The 16,125-nt window shown below is 45.6% G+C and overlaps 5 protein-coding genes and 1 non-coding gene across 6 annotated transcripts; all 6 read left to right on the top strand.

Annotated features, from left to right (window-relative positions):
* Positions 1 to 2,970: 2,970 nt before the first annotated feature.
* On the top strand, positions 2,971 to 3,859 carry ONS95_012114 (uncharacterized protein; the record flags this gene model as incomplete). Its single annotated transcript, XM_058505724.1, has 3 exons — positions 2,971 to 3,294; positions 3,351 to 3,560; positions 3,647 to 3,859. The coding sequence occupies 3 exons, from the start codon at positions 2,971 to 2,973 to the stop codon at positions 3,857 to 3,859; spliced, it is 747 nt and encodes a 248-aa protein (XP_058358247.1).
* Positions 3,860 to 4,376: 517 nt separating this feature from the next.
* Positions 4,377 to 4,853, top strand: ONS95_012113 (uncharacterized protein; the record flags this gene model as incomplete). Its single annotated transcript, XM_058505723.1, has 1 exon — positions 4,377 to 4,853. The coding sequence occupies one exon, from the start codon at positions 4,377 to 4,379 to the stop codon at positions 4,851 to 4,853; it is 477 nt and encodes a 158-aa protein (XP_058358246.1).
* Positions 4,854 to 5,259: 406 nt separating this feature from the next.
* On the top strand, positions 5,260 to 6,330 carry ONS95_012112 (uncharacterized protein; the record flags this gene model as incomplete). The annotated part of the gene is made up of 2 exons (XM_058505722.1): positions 5,260 to 5,717; positions 5,772 to 6,330. The coding sequence occupies 2 exons, from the start codon at positions 5,260 to 5,262 to the stop codon at positions 6,328 to 6,330; spliced, it is 1,017 nt and encodes a 338-aa protein (XP_058358245.1).
* Positions 6,331 to 7,767: 1,437 nt separating this feature from the next.
* ONS95_012111 lies at positions 7,768 to 7,838 on the top strand. Its single transcript has one exon. It is a non-coding gene; the product is annotated as a tRNA-Arg (tRNA).
* A 722-nt stretch (positions 7,839 to 8,560) lies between these two features.
* Positions 8,561 to 12,133, top strand: ONS95_012110 (uncharacterized protein). The gene is made up of 7 exons (XM_058505721.1): positions 8,561 to 8,933; positions 8,982 to 9,620; positions 9,678 to 9,916; positions 9,966 to 10,514; positions 10,568 to 10,682; positions 10,739 to 11,076; positions 11,146 to 12,133. Exons 2-7 carry the CDS (start codon positions 9,245 to 9,247, stop codon positions 11,365 to 11,367), a joined length of 1,839 nt encoding a protein of 612 aa, XP_058358244.1. The 5' UTR covers positions 8,561 to 8,933; positions 8,982 to 9,244; the 3' UTR covers positions 11,368 to 12,133.
* Positions 12,134 to 13,699: 1,566 nt separating this feature from the next.
* Positions 13,700 to 14,553, top strand: ONS95_012109 (uncharacterized protein). The gene is made up of 2 exons (XM_058505720.1): positions 13,700 to 14,347; positions 14,404 to 14,553. The coding sequence occupies exon 1, from the start codon at positions 13,761 to 13,763 to the stop codon at positions 14,325 to 14,327; it is 567 nt and encodes a 188-aa protein (XP_058358243.1). The 5' UTR covers positions 13,700 to 13,760; the 3' UTR covers positions 14,328 to 14,347; positions 14,404 to 14,553.
* Positions 14,554 to 16,125: the final 1,572 nt, after the last annotated feature.

The following is a 16,125-nucleotide window of genomic DNA, read 5'->3' as shown; positions in this document are numbered from 1 at the left end:
CACGTCGACCCCTCCCGATCTCCATATTTGCAGTACGGTTAAAGAAGGAGGCAAGACATTTCGCGATCTCTCTAAACTTTTCCGCCCACCCATGGCGAGAGTGATAAGAAGTCGGCAATGGATGGATAAGGTAGGTCGCTAGGCAAGAAGATGGAGTCGTGCATATGATGACGACCCTGTGGCGGGGAGGAGGTGTCAGTAGAGGTATTTAAGCTGCCTTCCAGGGCTTGCAGTTTTAATTTTCTGACCTACTCTTGTTCCTGCTTTCGCTGGTACTATTGTCATTATTCTATTCAGTTCAGATTGGAATTCAATTGATCTGTCAAGATGAAGGTCCTCAATTCTCTCCTTGTGAGCTTGTTTGCCGCTGGTGCTTGTGTAGATGCATCCAGTATCCAAGAGCGGACAGGGCCTAAGCCCGTGACGAGCAAGTTGTTGCAGAATTCTATCACGGAGAAAGCGTACGTACCATCTCTTTCAATCTATTGAGCCCGAGAGAGCAAGTCATCAGCTTAATTTCATACACCCCCGTAACCTCCGAGTCTCTCTGACTAAACACAACCAGCTTAATGAAGAATCTCATGAACCTCCAAAAGATTGCCTCACGAAACAACAACAACCGCGCCTTCGGCTACCCAGGGTTCGCCGAATCCGTGGAGTTCATCTCCAAGCAAGTTGCCAAACAATCCAAAACCAGCTCCTTCTACATCCAGGACTTCCCCGCCCTCTGGACAAACGTCACATCCATCTCTCTCTCCATCGACGGCGTCGACACTTTCGTCTTCGGCCTGCAATATTCACCCTCCACATCCCCTGAGGGCGTGACCCTCCCTCTAGTCCTCGGCCCAACTGGTGCCGCGGGGTGTACTGTTGATGGGTATGCGGGGTTCGACGTCGTGGGTAAGGCGGTGCTTCTGGAGAGGGGGACGTGTCCGACTGGTGGGACTTTGGCGGGAAGATTGAGACCAGCTGCGGCGGCGGGGGCGGCCGTGGTGATTATCTATAATAATGTAAATGCGCATGTCACTGGGGGTACACTGAGTGCACCTGATCCGGAGAAGTTCGTTCCTGGAGGCTTCATTGATAGGGTTGATGGGTTGGCGGTTGTGGAGAGGTTGAAGGCGGGGGAGAGTGTGGAGATTAAGTTTCAGCAGACGCAGGTTAGTTTATGTTTATCCCTTTCCGATTTTAGGGTTTTGGTGGATGTTGGAGTGGAAAGCTTGGAAAGTTTGGGAGAAGTGGGATGAGGGAGAAGTTCCAATTAAGGGGGATATTCGGATGACAGGCAGCTAACGGTTTCCACTCCAGTTGATCGAGACGAAGATCACGCAAAATATCATCGCTGAAACCAAGGGTGGAGATCCAAACAATGTTATCATGCTCGGTGCTCATCTCGACAGTGTCGTTGCTGGTCCTGGTATTAACGACGATGGTATGTTAAACTTCCCCTCCGACCCCAAGCGAGAACAACAGATAGCAACCGGTCAGAACTTAACTTAAACCCCAGGCTCCGGAACATCCCTCATCCTCGAACTCTTCACTGCCCTCAACAGCTTCCAACACAACCTCAAAGTCCGCTTTGCCTGGTGGGGCGCCGAAGAAAATGGTCTCCTCGGCTCCCGCTACTACACCTCGCACCTCTCCCCCGCGAACGCCTCCTCGCTCCTCACCTACTTGAACTTCGACATGGTCTCCAAGGGCTACTTCGGCGTCTTCGACGGCGATGGATCCTCGTTCAACCTCACTGGTCCAGCAGGTTCAGATGTGATCGAAAAGCTGTTTGTCGATGATCTGACAAGCAAAGGCTTGAATGTCACGCCGGCTGTGTTTAGTGGTGGCAGCGACTATCAGAGTTTCTTTGAGTTGGGATTCCCTGTTGGTGGATTGCACACTGGAACTGGGGAGGCGCAGGATCCGTGTTATCATCAGGCGTGTGATACGTATGCGAATCCGAACTCGACGGTTTTGACGGTTAATGCGAAGGTTGGTTCCCTCATGTTACCCTTAATCACTATCCCCTTTGTGCTCCTTTAGAAAATCTGACTGACTGACTGGAATCGATTAGACTGCTGCTCATGTCCTGAGCATCCTTGCCACGAACGGTGATAAGTTGATCCCTAAGCGAGTCTCGAAACGTACCCCTGCTCTGGGTGAGATGGAGTATCCGAGGAGTATTGCGTGGGGTGTTGAGGAGGGCCAGCATGGACACAGTATTACTTGTGGACAGGAGGACTAGAACTCGTCATCTGCTTGTTAACAAAAGTTTTGTGGTTGTATATAGGAAGAATTTGAGAGGTTGGAAGTTGGGTTGCAAAAAAGGAAAGGAAACCAAAGTAAGCTTGTGTGCACAGACTGGTTTTATTGATTCCGCCAGTGTCGCTTATTTGTTTAGCGATGTGTACGCCAAAGGTGAACGAGCAATGTGTCGTGAGATGTGCAGAAATTTTGCAAGTCTATTATACCTCAAGCAACGGAATCTGTAGATCTTTAACTCGAAAAGCTGGTCTAATGGCGAGAAAGAACCGCCATTTCTTTCCTCTAAGGTCCACTTCTCACCCGGCTCGATCACGTGAACTCTCTCGGCGCCTTGTTGGAGTTCAGCATGGGAATAATTCTATGAACAGAGTACTTTGTCGCAAGTCTAATTTGTTGGATCTATCTATTTCATTGATACAGACTTCAAACTGTCCCGTGGCTCTTCTCCGATAGTTTTCACGTGAGTGGCTTGCTTGATTAGCTAACAACTTGGAAGGTGGTGAGGCTGAGGGTGGATGGACAACAGCACTTGGTTCTTCTACATATTTCGTCCGTTTTTCAACGCATACGAATGAGGTCCACTGAAGAAGGTTCGTCAGATACACCGATGGCATGAATACCTGTGCGGGGCGGATTTCATTTCTTCGGCGTAGCCATTCCCTAACTGGGTCGACACAAGGCTGGAGCCGTCAGCGACCTCAATTGTAGTCAAAGATGTCCCTTTCCCACGACCGTCACGATTTCAAGCTGGAAACATCATTCGAGACGAATCCAAGATGTATCGTTCATACAGCCCACGAGTCAGATCCTGAGTTGGAGATCCGCAAAGTTGTGGTGCAAGAGCGATGGGTGCCGCGAAAACCAGAATCGGGATTTGGTCTATTCGGTCCAGTTCGTCTTGAGGAACAATTGGATCCGTCTCCAGACTGTGCCAGAGTGCAGAGAGCCGTGAAAGTTTTACACAAGCAACGGATGAAGAGACGGAATTTTGATTATAGGAAAGAACTGCTTGCTCTGGCCAAGTTCTCGCGGTCGAAGGTATGGCACTCCCACCTTACTGGAGCTGACGTCTGTGAAGGATGCTTACTTTATAGTTTGTTTTGTACTATGTTGAATTTCTGGGATGGTTCGAGGATGATAATCGTATTTATCTTGCCATGGAAAACTTGCACCTCGGAACATTGAAGACATTCATCAACGACGATTTGAAGGAATGTGATGCTCAAGTCATCTCTGTGCAATTGCTGGAAGGGCTCAAGATTATGCATGAAGAAGGCTTTACGCATCGAGACTTGAAACCGGAGGTATGCATCCGCCATTCACAATTCATTCGAGTGCATAGATTAGACGCTCGTCGACCCTCGCCAGCTAATGTCGGTCTTTGCCACAGAACATCTTTGTCGTCCAAAGTGCACAAAAGTGGTGGGTTAAAATTGGAGGCTTCGAATCAGTAAACGAACCTCGAACCACGATACCGCGCTGCTCACAGCAACAGGGACACCATCATATTGGGCACCGGAAGTTGTCCACTTCATCATCGAGGGACATGAGGATACTGACGAATATACTAATGCGGTGGATATATGGTCCGTCCGGTGTTTGATATATGAGATGCTGGCTTTGCAAGTCCCGTTTCCGAATTACCCTCGAGAGCTTACTGCGTTCTGTAGAGGGGAGCCGTTCCCTGAGGCTCCGTTGGCATTGAGGGCAAGTGTCGAAGCGATTGGGTTTTTGCAAGGTGTTCTCGTACCACGTCCAACGTTGCGACCTTCAGCCATGGATATATTGGCAATGAAGTGGCTTCAATTTCCTGTCTCTGACTGCAGCCAAATAGCGCCTCTGGAAGAACCCCGGGTATTGGACGGTTTGGACCTGGATAGATCAATCCCGTATCATGCAAAGGATTATCACGGAATTACATCAGTCATGCAACAGGAGACTGACGACACAGAAATTGCCGCCAAACCTTTTATGAAGAAGCCCGAGCATTCGGACGGCTTGTATGGGCTCAGGATCTTAACGATTGCGTACCTGCCTCCGAGGACAATGGCGACTCAAATAAAGAGCTGCCATTGTCATCTGCTATCTCGGAGTGTGAAGATGGACAGAGTGACTGGTCCATGGACTACCTCGACAGCGACTCCTACTCTTCCGAAGGCAGTCTTGATATATGGAATATAGAAGTATCCGTTCCCTTCAGAACGACGGATAGCCCAAATTCAGTATATACCAGCCGCGACCCAGTTGAGGACGATGGGAGCTATTTACCACACGTCTCTGCGCTTTTGGAACAACAGGAAAGCTCCAAAGTTATTATCCAAATTCGGCAGGGTCTAGCAAAATTACGCGAGCTCCACCATAGCCTGGCTGTGTTGAGAAAGTTTCGACCTATTGATTCTCCTCACATCCGTACCTTGGAAGCCCATTTGAAGGTGTTAGAACGACAGTTTCTGGAGAGTGTTTCAGAGACGTTCTCCGTCAATGCCTACCTTGATTTATCTGGTTCTCCAGGAGAGACAAATTTGCAGCTTATGAGCCGACTGATGGCCGAAGAAGATGCGGCTTGTGGGTTGAAGGGATCTGGCCTCGAAGTGTGAGATGGATTTGCTGACTCAGGACCCTCGTAAATGACTTGCCGGAACATGAAAGTTTCAGTGGTATGGTACACTCGATTCAGTGAGAGGTAAACTACGACGAAATGTCTCCGACGCGATTACTTAAGCGAGTCTAGTTTGTCTCCGATCTTTCGTCGGTCTCACCAGCCAATCACAGAATCAAATCCTTCAAATGGAAACAAGCGGTCCAATAGGAATCTTTTTTAACACTCACGTACAATATGAAGTCTTGGAAGGCTGATGAGAACTGAAAAGTCTCCAGAACAACGATATAAGCTGCGATGGGCTCCTGCAATTCGAACCAAAATCATCATTCCACAAACACATCAAAAAAGACCAAAGACCATACGAAGATTACACCTTTGAATAATTGCAGCACACTCACCACATGCTGAAAAATATCGCACGATCAATGTCAACAATGCTGCCCGAGACTTCCCGAGACTCACCTGTTGATGTACTCATCATTGGTGCTGGGCCGGCTGGCCTTTCTTGCTCTTCGTCCCTCGCAAGACTTCTACACACCTGCATCGTCTTCTCATCAGAGAATTTCCGCAATCAGAAATCCAAGCATATGCACGGCGTCCTGACTTGGGAACACCGTGATGCTGCTGAGTTTCGAGCTGCGGCTAGGAAAGACATCCTCGCGAATTACAGTACAACATCTTTCCAGGACAGCACAATCATGAGGCTGGAAAAATTAGCGAGAAACGATGGCACGAGCCTTTTCAAAGCTACCGATGAGACTGGAAAGGAATGGTGGGGAAGAAAAGTTGTTATTGCCACTGGTATCAAGGATATCATGCCGGAGATCGAAGGATACGAAGAGTGCTGGGGTACCGGAATGTAAGCTGACACTTGCCAACATGTTGTCTGACACTCGGCTAACTCTTGGAACAGCTTCCACTGCCTTTTCTGTCACGGGTATGAAGAGCGGGGATCAAAATCTGCGGGTGTGTTAGCCATTGATGACTGCGCACCTGCAGGTGCCGCGCTCCATATGGCGCGATATGCCAATCGTCTTGCCGAGAAAGTCACTATTTACACTAATGGCAACGAATCCGTGACCAAGGACATTGAGAAAGCCTTGTCTCAGTGCAAACCTGAGTCTAAGACTCGAAAGAATGTGACTGTCGATTCCAGGAGTATTTTGAAAATGGTGAAGGGTGCAAAAGGTGGCGAGGTTGAAGTTCACCTTGAAGGAGGAGAGAAGACACTTCAGGGATTCTTGGCTCACAAGCCAAAGGGAAAGGTAAACGGACCTTTCGTGGAACAATTGGGATTGGAGCTCACGCCGCAAGGCGACATCAAGACAAGCCTTCCGTTTAACGAGACAAGCGTTCATGGTGTGTTTGCTGGAGGAGATTCTGCGACGCCTCTGAAGGCCGTCACGGTAGCATTATCAGCGGGAGGGTTCCTAGCAGCAGGAGTCGCTGCGCAGTTGGAAGTAGAAGACTGATCTCAATGTTTTATTGTTTGAAGAGAATGAACTTGATTTTGTACAAATCTGGAGGTTACCAAAGTTGAGTAGTTCATCTGGTCCGTGACTCGGGCCGGGATCGATCGAAATGACGACGCCAATTCTTGTCCATCGGGTCATCGGGTCGGAGGGGCAGAATTCGCCAAGCGAGTCCCAACATCAACAACAATCCAGCAAATCTTCCATTTCGACAAGAATCTGCAAGCTTTCAATCCTCCTTCCGCCCTTAGCGGGTCCCATTTCAGGACCAATACTAATGTACGTAATCCGCCACAACCGATCCAGATTTCCGCCAAGTGGAGCGGAGCTCCGCCAATACCTTAAACCAACGCCAAGTGGCCAGGCATAGGACATAAAGGCTCAGCCTTTCGCCATCTTTGCGGCGAGTCTGAGAACTCCGCTATCGCCAACTTCGAACAAATTAACAATGATAGTAAATAGTGGTATAGGTTTATAAAGTTTTTATTTTAACAAAATACTTTGATTATTAATAAAAGTAATAATTAAATAATGCTAGAGGGAACCCCTTTGATTATGGTGTATTATGCTTTTACAAGATGAAATTTAATGAGTCTTTTTGGTTATATTATTAGCGTGATTACTACATGGATAATTTTAAATCTTAGTATAAATAATGATATAATTCTAGTTTTTAATTATTAAACATGTGCGTATAAAGACATCTTTTATTTAACCACCCAGATCTAACCTATACAAAATTTTATTGTTTGTTTTATTTAATTTTATTCGCTATTATTTTTAGATTAGCTTATAAAGTCTAATGTTTCTGGATGTATATATTATGTTGATTAATTCCGTATTAGTCTATATAATATATACAATAGGTATATGCGGTAAATGGTTTTACCTTTTGATCTTAGATCTTAAACCAGAGGTTCGATCCCTTCGTATTCCTATATTTTAGGGCATCGTTTGCTTTTTACGAAGCAAAACAAAAAACTATTATAACAAAAATTTTTATTTAAGATATTTAAATTAAATTCTATTAACATGGATATAATAGAAACTATATATGCTTCAAATTTTATATTATATTTTTAACAAGCAACTTAAACTTATAGATATTTTCTCTATAAAAAAAAAACATAAAAGGTGATACAAGCAGCAAAAATTATTGGAACAGGTTTAGCAACCACAGGCCTTATAGGTGCCGGTGTAGGTATTGGTGTAGTTTTCGGTGCATTAATATTAGGTGTTGCTAGAAATCCTTCTTTAAGAGGTCAATTGTTTTCTTACGCTATATTAGGTTTTGCATTTGCAGAAGCCACTGGTTTATTCGCTTTAATGATGGCTTTTTTATTATTATATGTTGCTTAAGTGCAATCATAATAATATTATATTATACAATTTATATGAATTCGTATATTATATTCATGTTATTAAATATAACATAAACTCTTATTAGCTTAATGGTAAAGCAGGATATTCCTAATATCTTGATCTAAGTTCAAGTCTTAGATAAGAATTTTATTATAAAGTTGCTTATTACAATTTTTATGAGGTAGCAAAACGAAACCTTATTAGTAATGGTCGAGTAATGTACATTCGAAAATAGTAAAATTAAGTTGTATTAGTAATGGTTGAGTAATGTAATTTCGAAAATAGTAAAAAATACATTATTAGACCATTACACTTAAAAAAAGATGAAAACAAAATTATATCTAATGGTACAAAATACAACGGCAACTTTTACATTAGCAAAATTTTGTGGAGCTATTTTAACTGTTACATTTATAGCGGCGATTAAATATTTAATTTCGGGTAGTTTTCATATAGAATATTGTGATTTTTTCAACAATATAGCTATAGGATTATTAGGTTGAACCTTTAACACAGGTATAATAGGTTTATTGTCGGAATATTTAGGTATAAAAGGTATTAATTTCAACTTAAAACAGTTTTTATTTGGCATGGATACTATGGATTTAGGTGAGAGATCTTCTGTCGAAGTTATTAAACCTAAGTTATACAATGCTATGGAAGTTGACTCAGATTCGGGTTCAGGTCTAAAGCCTGATAAAGGTAAAGGTGTAGATAGAGAATTACATCCCAATTACGATAGAAATAGGGGTGGAAGTTCTGGAATCTTTAGAAGTGATATAGGATCTATGGTATTTCCTATTTCTGTATACACACCTAATAAAACTATTGTTCCGCCTGGGTTTAACGTTCCTGGTGGTGAAGTACCGTGAGTTCGCTTGCTTGTCACACTCCAATGGCTGCAGCATTACATCTGCCAATTTATTCGCTAGGGAACGCCGCTGATGATGAACGTAAACATTACCTCTTCTCGAGAAATGGACATCGGGCCAAGAGATCTCAGCCGTGCATTCGTTCCGATTGTGGATTAATGCTCACCTTTTTAATGATACTTGGATGCTTATTGCGTGCGCCAGTGTGCCGAGCATTGTCATGTTTTGTTTGCGAACACTTCACATTTTCGCAACAATGTCTTTGATGAAAAATACAGCGACGAACGTCAAAAAAAAGTGTTTGAGAAACTAAAGTGCTTGGGAAGTTCTAAATCTTAGGTTCAGACCCCATAGCCAAGCTGGAGATATGTTAGCTCCCGATTCTAGCTCGCAAGCCTTTGACGTTGAGCTCAACAGCAGACTATCCTTGCGTCACAAGCCCTCCGCGTGAAAACACAAGACAAGTGTATCCATAATTTTTCCAACGCCAAGTTATAGATGGCGGGGACACAAGAGATGGAGACTGCGGGGGAGGATATTGCTTCTACTACATAAGATGACAGCATTCCCTCATCATGTCGAAAAGCCGCAAGACATTAACACGCCTTCTTCTGGGCTGCAACTCTCTCCAGAAAATAACACCAAGTACCCCAGACTTTGTAAGAAGCTAGTGAACCATCATGGCGGACGCCGCGCCTCACAGCTCCGACGATGAGAAGACCGTCCACAACGAAAATGAGTCAAGAGACACGAGAAGTGCCTCCCTCATCGCAAAGGAAGGACCTCTCGACGAACACGGCATGGTCGCCGTCAGCGCCAAACTGAAGAATCCTCTCTCTGGAATGACCAAGGACGAACTTCTTACGGATGTTGAGGCTTTCGCTAAAGAGAAAGACCTCGAGAACATCTTGCCCCTCCTGCAAAGAGGTGCACTAGTTGCGCAGAACTCGAGGAATTTCGAAAATGTTTCAGACCTCACTGAGAATGAGAAGGTATGGCTTAGGAAGGAGACTACCAATCGTTGGCAGCAGCCGAAGATGATGTTTTACATGACAAGTGAGTCACCTGATCACGTGCGGCGTCTATAGAACTTACTGACTTTCAACTTCTCAGTTCTCTGTGCTGGCTCTGCAATCGTGCAGGGCATGGATCAGACTGCAGTTAACGGTGCTCAGATCTTCTACTTCGAAGAGTTTGGCATTGGTACCGAGCAAGTATGGTTGAGAGGTCTTCTCAATGGCGCTCCTTACCTCTGCTCTGCTCTCATTGGTTGCTGGACTACAAAACCTCTCAACTACTACTTTGGACGTAGAGGTTGTATCTTTATCTCATGTGTCGTCTCTTTCATCACGGTATGTGTAAAATCTATCTACTGAGACGTAGATTTCTAATTCAAGTCAGGGAATCTGGATGGCAGCCGCCAACTCTTGGGTAAACCTCTTGATCGCTCGCTTCGCACTTGGTCTGGCCGTTGGAGCCAAATCTTCGACCACTCCAGTCTACGCAGCAGAATGTGCACCAACAGCCATCCGTGGTGCTCTGACTATGATGTGGCAAATGTGGACAGCTTTCGGTATTATGCTCGGCTTCGTCGTCTCTGTGGCTTTCGAGAAAGTCCGATACACCCCGGGGGTGTTCCCATATTGGAACTGGCGTCTCATGCTTGCCAGTACATCCATCCCGCCTTTCTTCGTCTGTATGCAGGTTTACTTTGTTCCTGAGTCACCGCGTTGGTACATGACCAAGAATAAGTACCGCAAAGCGTATGATGCACTTTGCAGATTCAGAAATTGCGAGATGATGGCGGCGCGAGATCTGTACTACATCCATAAGTCGTTGATGATTGAGGAGAAGCTACGTGAGGGAAAGAACCTCTGGAGAGAGTTTTTCTTGGTTCCGAGAAATCGTCGTGCGGCGCAGTCGTCTTTCTTCGTCATGTTCATGCAACAAGTGAGTCCTCCCTCCAGCCAGAAAAAAAGTGATCCAGACTAATTATGAGCCAGTTTTGCGGAGTCAATGTTATCGCCTACTACTCAACAGAAATCTTCATTTCTGCAAACTTCACACGTTCCAACGCTCTTCTTGTGTCGCTTGGAACGGGTATTGTCAATTGGCTCTGTAAGTTCCGCATCTGAGTTGCAGTGCTTCCAAACACACTCGCTTACAAATTCCAGTCGCCATCCCAGCCGTCAAAACAATCGACACATTCGGAAGACGAAATTTGCTTCTCACTACCTTCCCTCTGATGGGTATCTGCCTCCTCTTTACCGGATTCAGTTTCTTCATTCCTGAAGGCCAAGCTCGTCTCGGCTGCATCGCAACTGGTATCTATCTCTTCATGGCCGTCTACTCGCCCGGCGAAGGTCCCGTTCCTTTCACATACAGCGCAGAAGCGTTTCCATTGTATATAAGAGAGATCGGGATGGCCTTCGCCACGGCGACGTGTTGGGGATTCAACTTCATTCTTAGTTTGACCTGGCCGGCTCTTGTGAAGGCGTTTACTGAGCAGGGTGTAAGTTTTCCAATCTTTTACCTATGTCTTTATCCATGCATAAGTGACCGATTGCTGATAACTGCATAGGCTTTCGGATGGTACGCAGCATGGAACTTCTTTGGATGGACGTACGCATACTTCTGTCTCCAAGAGACGAAGGGTCTGTCGTTGGAGGAACTCGACACGATCTTCAGTGTCCGGGTTCGCGACCACGCGAGATATTACCGTACCATGCTGCCATGGTACTTCAAAAAGTGGATATTGAGGAAGGATGTTGAGCCCAGAGGTATACTCTATGAAATGGATTAGGAGGGGTACTATTGAATTTTGGAGCTTTAGAGATTAGCTTGGTAGCAGGATGATGTGTCGCAGAACAAAGGCGTTACGTCTGTCTTTTAGGTGTGGAGAGTGTATTTTTTGATGATACCCAGTGCTGGGCGTGGCACTGTCAGACCTTAGCTTCATGATTCTGGAAATTCAATGTCAAAAGTTTTCACTGTTAATTTCTCTCGTCAGATGTGTATGTTGACTAAGTCTGGTCTGTTGAGTGGAATATGCATAGCGTATTGTTGTAGTACGGCCTCAGAACCTTCTTCTGTAAATGCACTCGTAGCTTGGGTACTCTGGCCCTTGTATCTGTAGCCGAGGGACTAGAGACTGCGCTCCGGACCCGGCCCTGGGTGATTGTTGACACTTAGCCGAAGCGAGAACTACCCCGCGATTTTGGCCCCCAATCCAAGATGAAAAGTAGAAGGTCAGTCAAATCAGCTCACACTCTCCAATTCCTACAAGACATGAAATGTATAAGAATGGTTATAGAATATAGAACTCTGTGGGTCCCACTCCTTTGCCAGTCGCTGCTCGCTCATAACGCACTCGCCTCCTTAAAAGGTACAAGTATGGAGTGGGGCCACTTTCTCCACATCCATTTCCCAAAACACTAAAACATCAAAAAATAAATGGGTACATACAACAGTGGGGATTCGCTGGTGGTCACCCACCCAACTACTAGTCCACCGGTTTCAAGCTTGTGTATGGCAGAGCGGACGGGATGCCCAATACTCTTGAACCTATGGTCGTATGTGACTGTTAATCGTCTTTCTAGCTAGTTATACTCTATAAAAGTATGTTGGAAGATAGAGCTAGGGGTTGGTGGGGCTGGAGTGATATTGATGAGTTTGAAAGGAAAATCGGCGGTGTCATTAGAATACGTGGAGGGGATTTGTACCAAAAAGTCGTTAGGAGCTTGATCTCCCGATTCGGCAAGCTAAGTAGACCGTCCAATTCTTCCCTGTCTATAGTCGTATATGGCAGCTATGGCTTTATGTTATTGTATATACCAATTAAAAGTTTGAATCCTTATGTTCTCCACCTTCAATTAAACTCCATGATATAATGAACTAAACGTAAAGGGTCTGAGTAGCAACGAGTTCCCTTTCGGAGATCGTCTACTTCGACCAGGATGGAGCTAGAAGTTGTAGTCGTAAGCCCTGTCGACGGCCAGCAATAGACTTTGACATCTCCTCCAAATAGATAACAATTTGAAATACTACTGGTACCGATATCGTTGAGCTGTCTGCTCGTATTCGGACTGTTGAAAGATAATTCCGTATTGAGGTTGCTTGGGGTAAAATTGGTAGTTTAAGGTAGGGGCCTCATTATGGTCCAATTAGGAAATGTTGACCTTTTATCAACTTCAGCAAGTATTAACGATGAATTTATTATTCTTAGCAAATTAATTGTAGTCCACATCGTGACTACCAGATCTTCAAAACTGAGCGGAATAGAGAAAGAATATCAAGGCTCGGGAGATAATTATGCACTTTGGCAATTCCATCCCTATCAGTCCATGTTCGCTTAGTCTGCTGAGGCTGAATATCCATGGCTTGTTTTTCTTCGTGCCACAGGTCAGGTATGACAAGCAGAGATCTTCTTGATTACTGCTACACTTCACCCACCTTTCTCCTTCCTACAAGGTCTTAGAGGTACTATTTACAGCCGCGACACTCCTCTTCTTCGGAGCCTTTCTGCCTACGCAGCCAATCTCTAGCGAACACCCACCATGCTCACTTTGTACTGGCCCAAAACTGTTCCTGCGTCGTGATATGTGGCGAATCGCTACGCTTTTTAAACGACACGTGACAATAGTCGGTATACTTATACACGATGTTAGGCATATGTAGCCTGCGCTGAAGGCTGTGATCTTTTGGTCCAGCTGGCGTAGTTGGTGAAAGCCTAATCTCAGCTATCTTAACAGCACAATTTCCAATACATTCTTTCAGTCACATGGGCTTCGCTCTGAGTATCGTGTGCATCGTACTGACGCTCGCAGCGTACGACGATGGGCGGTGATATTCCACTGAATTCTCAATCTGTGGGGTGGCAGGTTCATATCTAGGGTCCTAGTGATTGGCTCTTGGATCTGGAACTGAGACCCCAACAGTTCTCACCGAGTACGAAGATCCTGATTCGACGCTTCAAGTTCCTAGCTTGCAAATCTCGCTTGCTGGGCTGTCTTGATCGAATGCATTGGAGTACGCCTGCGCTACGTCGATGAGGCGGCAGTAGTGCATTTCAACTCTTGCCAATACAGTACTCCACCATCTTCTTGTGTCAAAATCAATATTTCTCTCGAGGTCACCATACAAGGCCACTCACGACCAAATTGGACAACACATACCCGAGGCTTCAAACAGCTTACAATGGTGGATCCGGCCACTCTTGGATGGGGTCTTGCTGGGCTGGCAACAAGTGGCTTGACCGCAGCACAAGCAGCCTGCTACAATCGGAACGGGAGCAAAAGGAGACAGCAAGATGAAGAGATGCGGCGCCACCAACAAGGACAACAAAATCATTACATGGGTGAGGTTATTAGAGGTAATGCTCAGCGTGCGGAGTTTGAGAAGGAGGCAAGAGAAGCGCAGGGCCGCCGTGAAGCTTTTGAGAAGCAGGTAATGGAAGCACAACGACGCCGTGAGGCTTTTGAGAAGCAAGCAATAGACACACACAAACAAGCGATGGCTGCTTATTATCAAGGTCGAAGGGACGAAGAAATAGCTCATGGCAGAACGCGGGAAGGCCTGGGTTTTGTCATGCACCAGAATCATCAAATTCTCCAACAGCTGAACAATGCTGGACCCCGTCAGCGACCAGGGCCAATTCCCGTTAATAGACATCCTCATGGATCTAGAAGAGATCCGTTTCCTATCGGTGCTCCTCAACCTCCCAGAAGACTTCTTGGTGGCCCTGGTGGAAGAGACAGGTATTAGGCTTTGGATCCTGTTCTTCGGTGCGTGCAGTACTCCTATCATTTGATCGCTTCTCCTTACTCACCTGCGTTCCAAGTGGTCACAGTCCTAGGCAAACCCTTCGCTTCTAAAGATGGGACTCCATATAGTGTTGTTTGGCGATTTGATAGCGGCGGAGAAATCCAGTCTACTGAGGAGTTTGGGATTTTCTCGTCAAGGCAAGGGAGCAAATCGTTGAGTCAGTGCGAAATGGATTTTCAAGATTACGTCTCGATTGCAATAGTGTTCTGTCTCGGATGGAAATACACGATCGTTCTTTTTAAGACTTCACTTCATTTCTACCAGAGCGTCATCCCATGTTCAAACAGAAATCCTCAGACCCAAATGTTACTCTGCTCACTTCCAGCCTGGGAAAGTAGGGACTCCACGTGCCCGATAATCCGCCTAGCGCTCCACTTCAGCTCTGCAATCATATGCAGAACAACATTTGCGAGAGCTCTTCTTGTAATGCTCAGGCGTAAGTTTGTTAATCAGATACTCCTTAAGCGACACACCCTTTCCCTTGTACTTCCTTGCCGGGGCAGATATTGTTCCCCAAAAGTCTCCGGTTCCTGGAGCCAATATTTAGTACTGTCACTTTCACGTCGCCACCTCTGCCACTCTCTTGCTTTTTGTTGACGTTGCTCCTCGGCTTGCTCCTCCATTCGCAGTTACACCTCTTGCCGACGCTGGTTCTCGCGTCGCTGTACTTCACGTTCTTTTTTCTGCCCTTGCTTTTCTTCTCGATCTTGCTGCAGACGCTGCTCCTCTACTTGTTTTTCTACTCGTCGTGTTTCATCAACTTGACGGTGGAGTTCGACTTGCTCATTGTCATGTTGCTTTTTCAGCTGCTTGCGCAGTTCTTCCCGCTCTTGCTGCATTCGCTGTCGTTCTCTGTCTTCTTCACGTATTTCGTTTTCTGCAGCTTGTCGTTGCCTCTTCTGCTCTTCTCGCTGATCCCGCTGTGCCTTTACTTGGAGCTCGTCCATCTCCCTCCGATGACTATCTTTATTCAGCTGCAAGTGTCGCTACATTTACCTCCTCTGTTCATCTCTTTCCCGCTTAAGCTCAGCTGCATATTCCAGAATCTTGGTATCCTCGTCCAACTCAAAGCAGGGATAGATTGTGAAGTCTTCGTCATTTCATTTAATTGTGACACACTTGATGGACAATGATCCATCTATTTCCAGCAACTCTTTTACCCAATACTCTTGAACCTATCGTCGTATGTGATGGACAAGAGGTTTCTGTGGTTGCATGTTTAGCAGGTTGATGAGGAGGGAGAAGTTTGGAGGGAGCTGCGTTGAAGTGGAAGTCTGTCCTGTGGTACATTATTCAAGGGTGAGACATGGAAGAAGAGAGTCGATTGGACGACTCCATTTTGGATCTGGTTGGGAAAATGAAAGTTCAGAAACTTATGCCGTATGATTACTGAAGGAACGCTTACTAAAAAGATAGCCGATGTTGACATTCGAAAGATTCTGGTTGTCAGTTACTCGCATAAGCTCCAACCTCGATTCTGATACCGGGGGTCTCAAAAATAAGAGACGTGAGTAATACAAGGGCGACATAAAATAATAAAACCAGGATCAGGATTGTTTATTGTATATTTCCCGTCTGTAGCTGTCATAATATCCCGCTCCACCCTCCTAAGTCGGTTATCCTCGCACTTTCGGCAATTGATGTATGAACCGTGCATGTATCCCCTTTCTTCAATTGGACCGCCTCACAAATATTCAAACTGAATCGTAATAATCATATACTTACTCGCAAGCACCCA

The sequence above is a fragment of the Cadophora gregata genome (assembly GCF_030347475.1).
Source record: "Cadophora gregata isolate MNR1 chromosome Unknown scaffold_6, whole genome shotgun sequence".
Classification (NCBI taxonomy): domain Eukaryota; kingdom Fungi; phylum Ascomycota; class Leotiomycetes; order Helotiales; family Ploettnerulaceae; genus Cadophora; species Cadophora gregata.
Note: the sequence above shows the minus strand (reverse complement) of the source record. Positions and strands in the feature narration are given on the sequence as shown.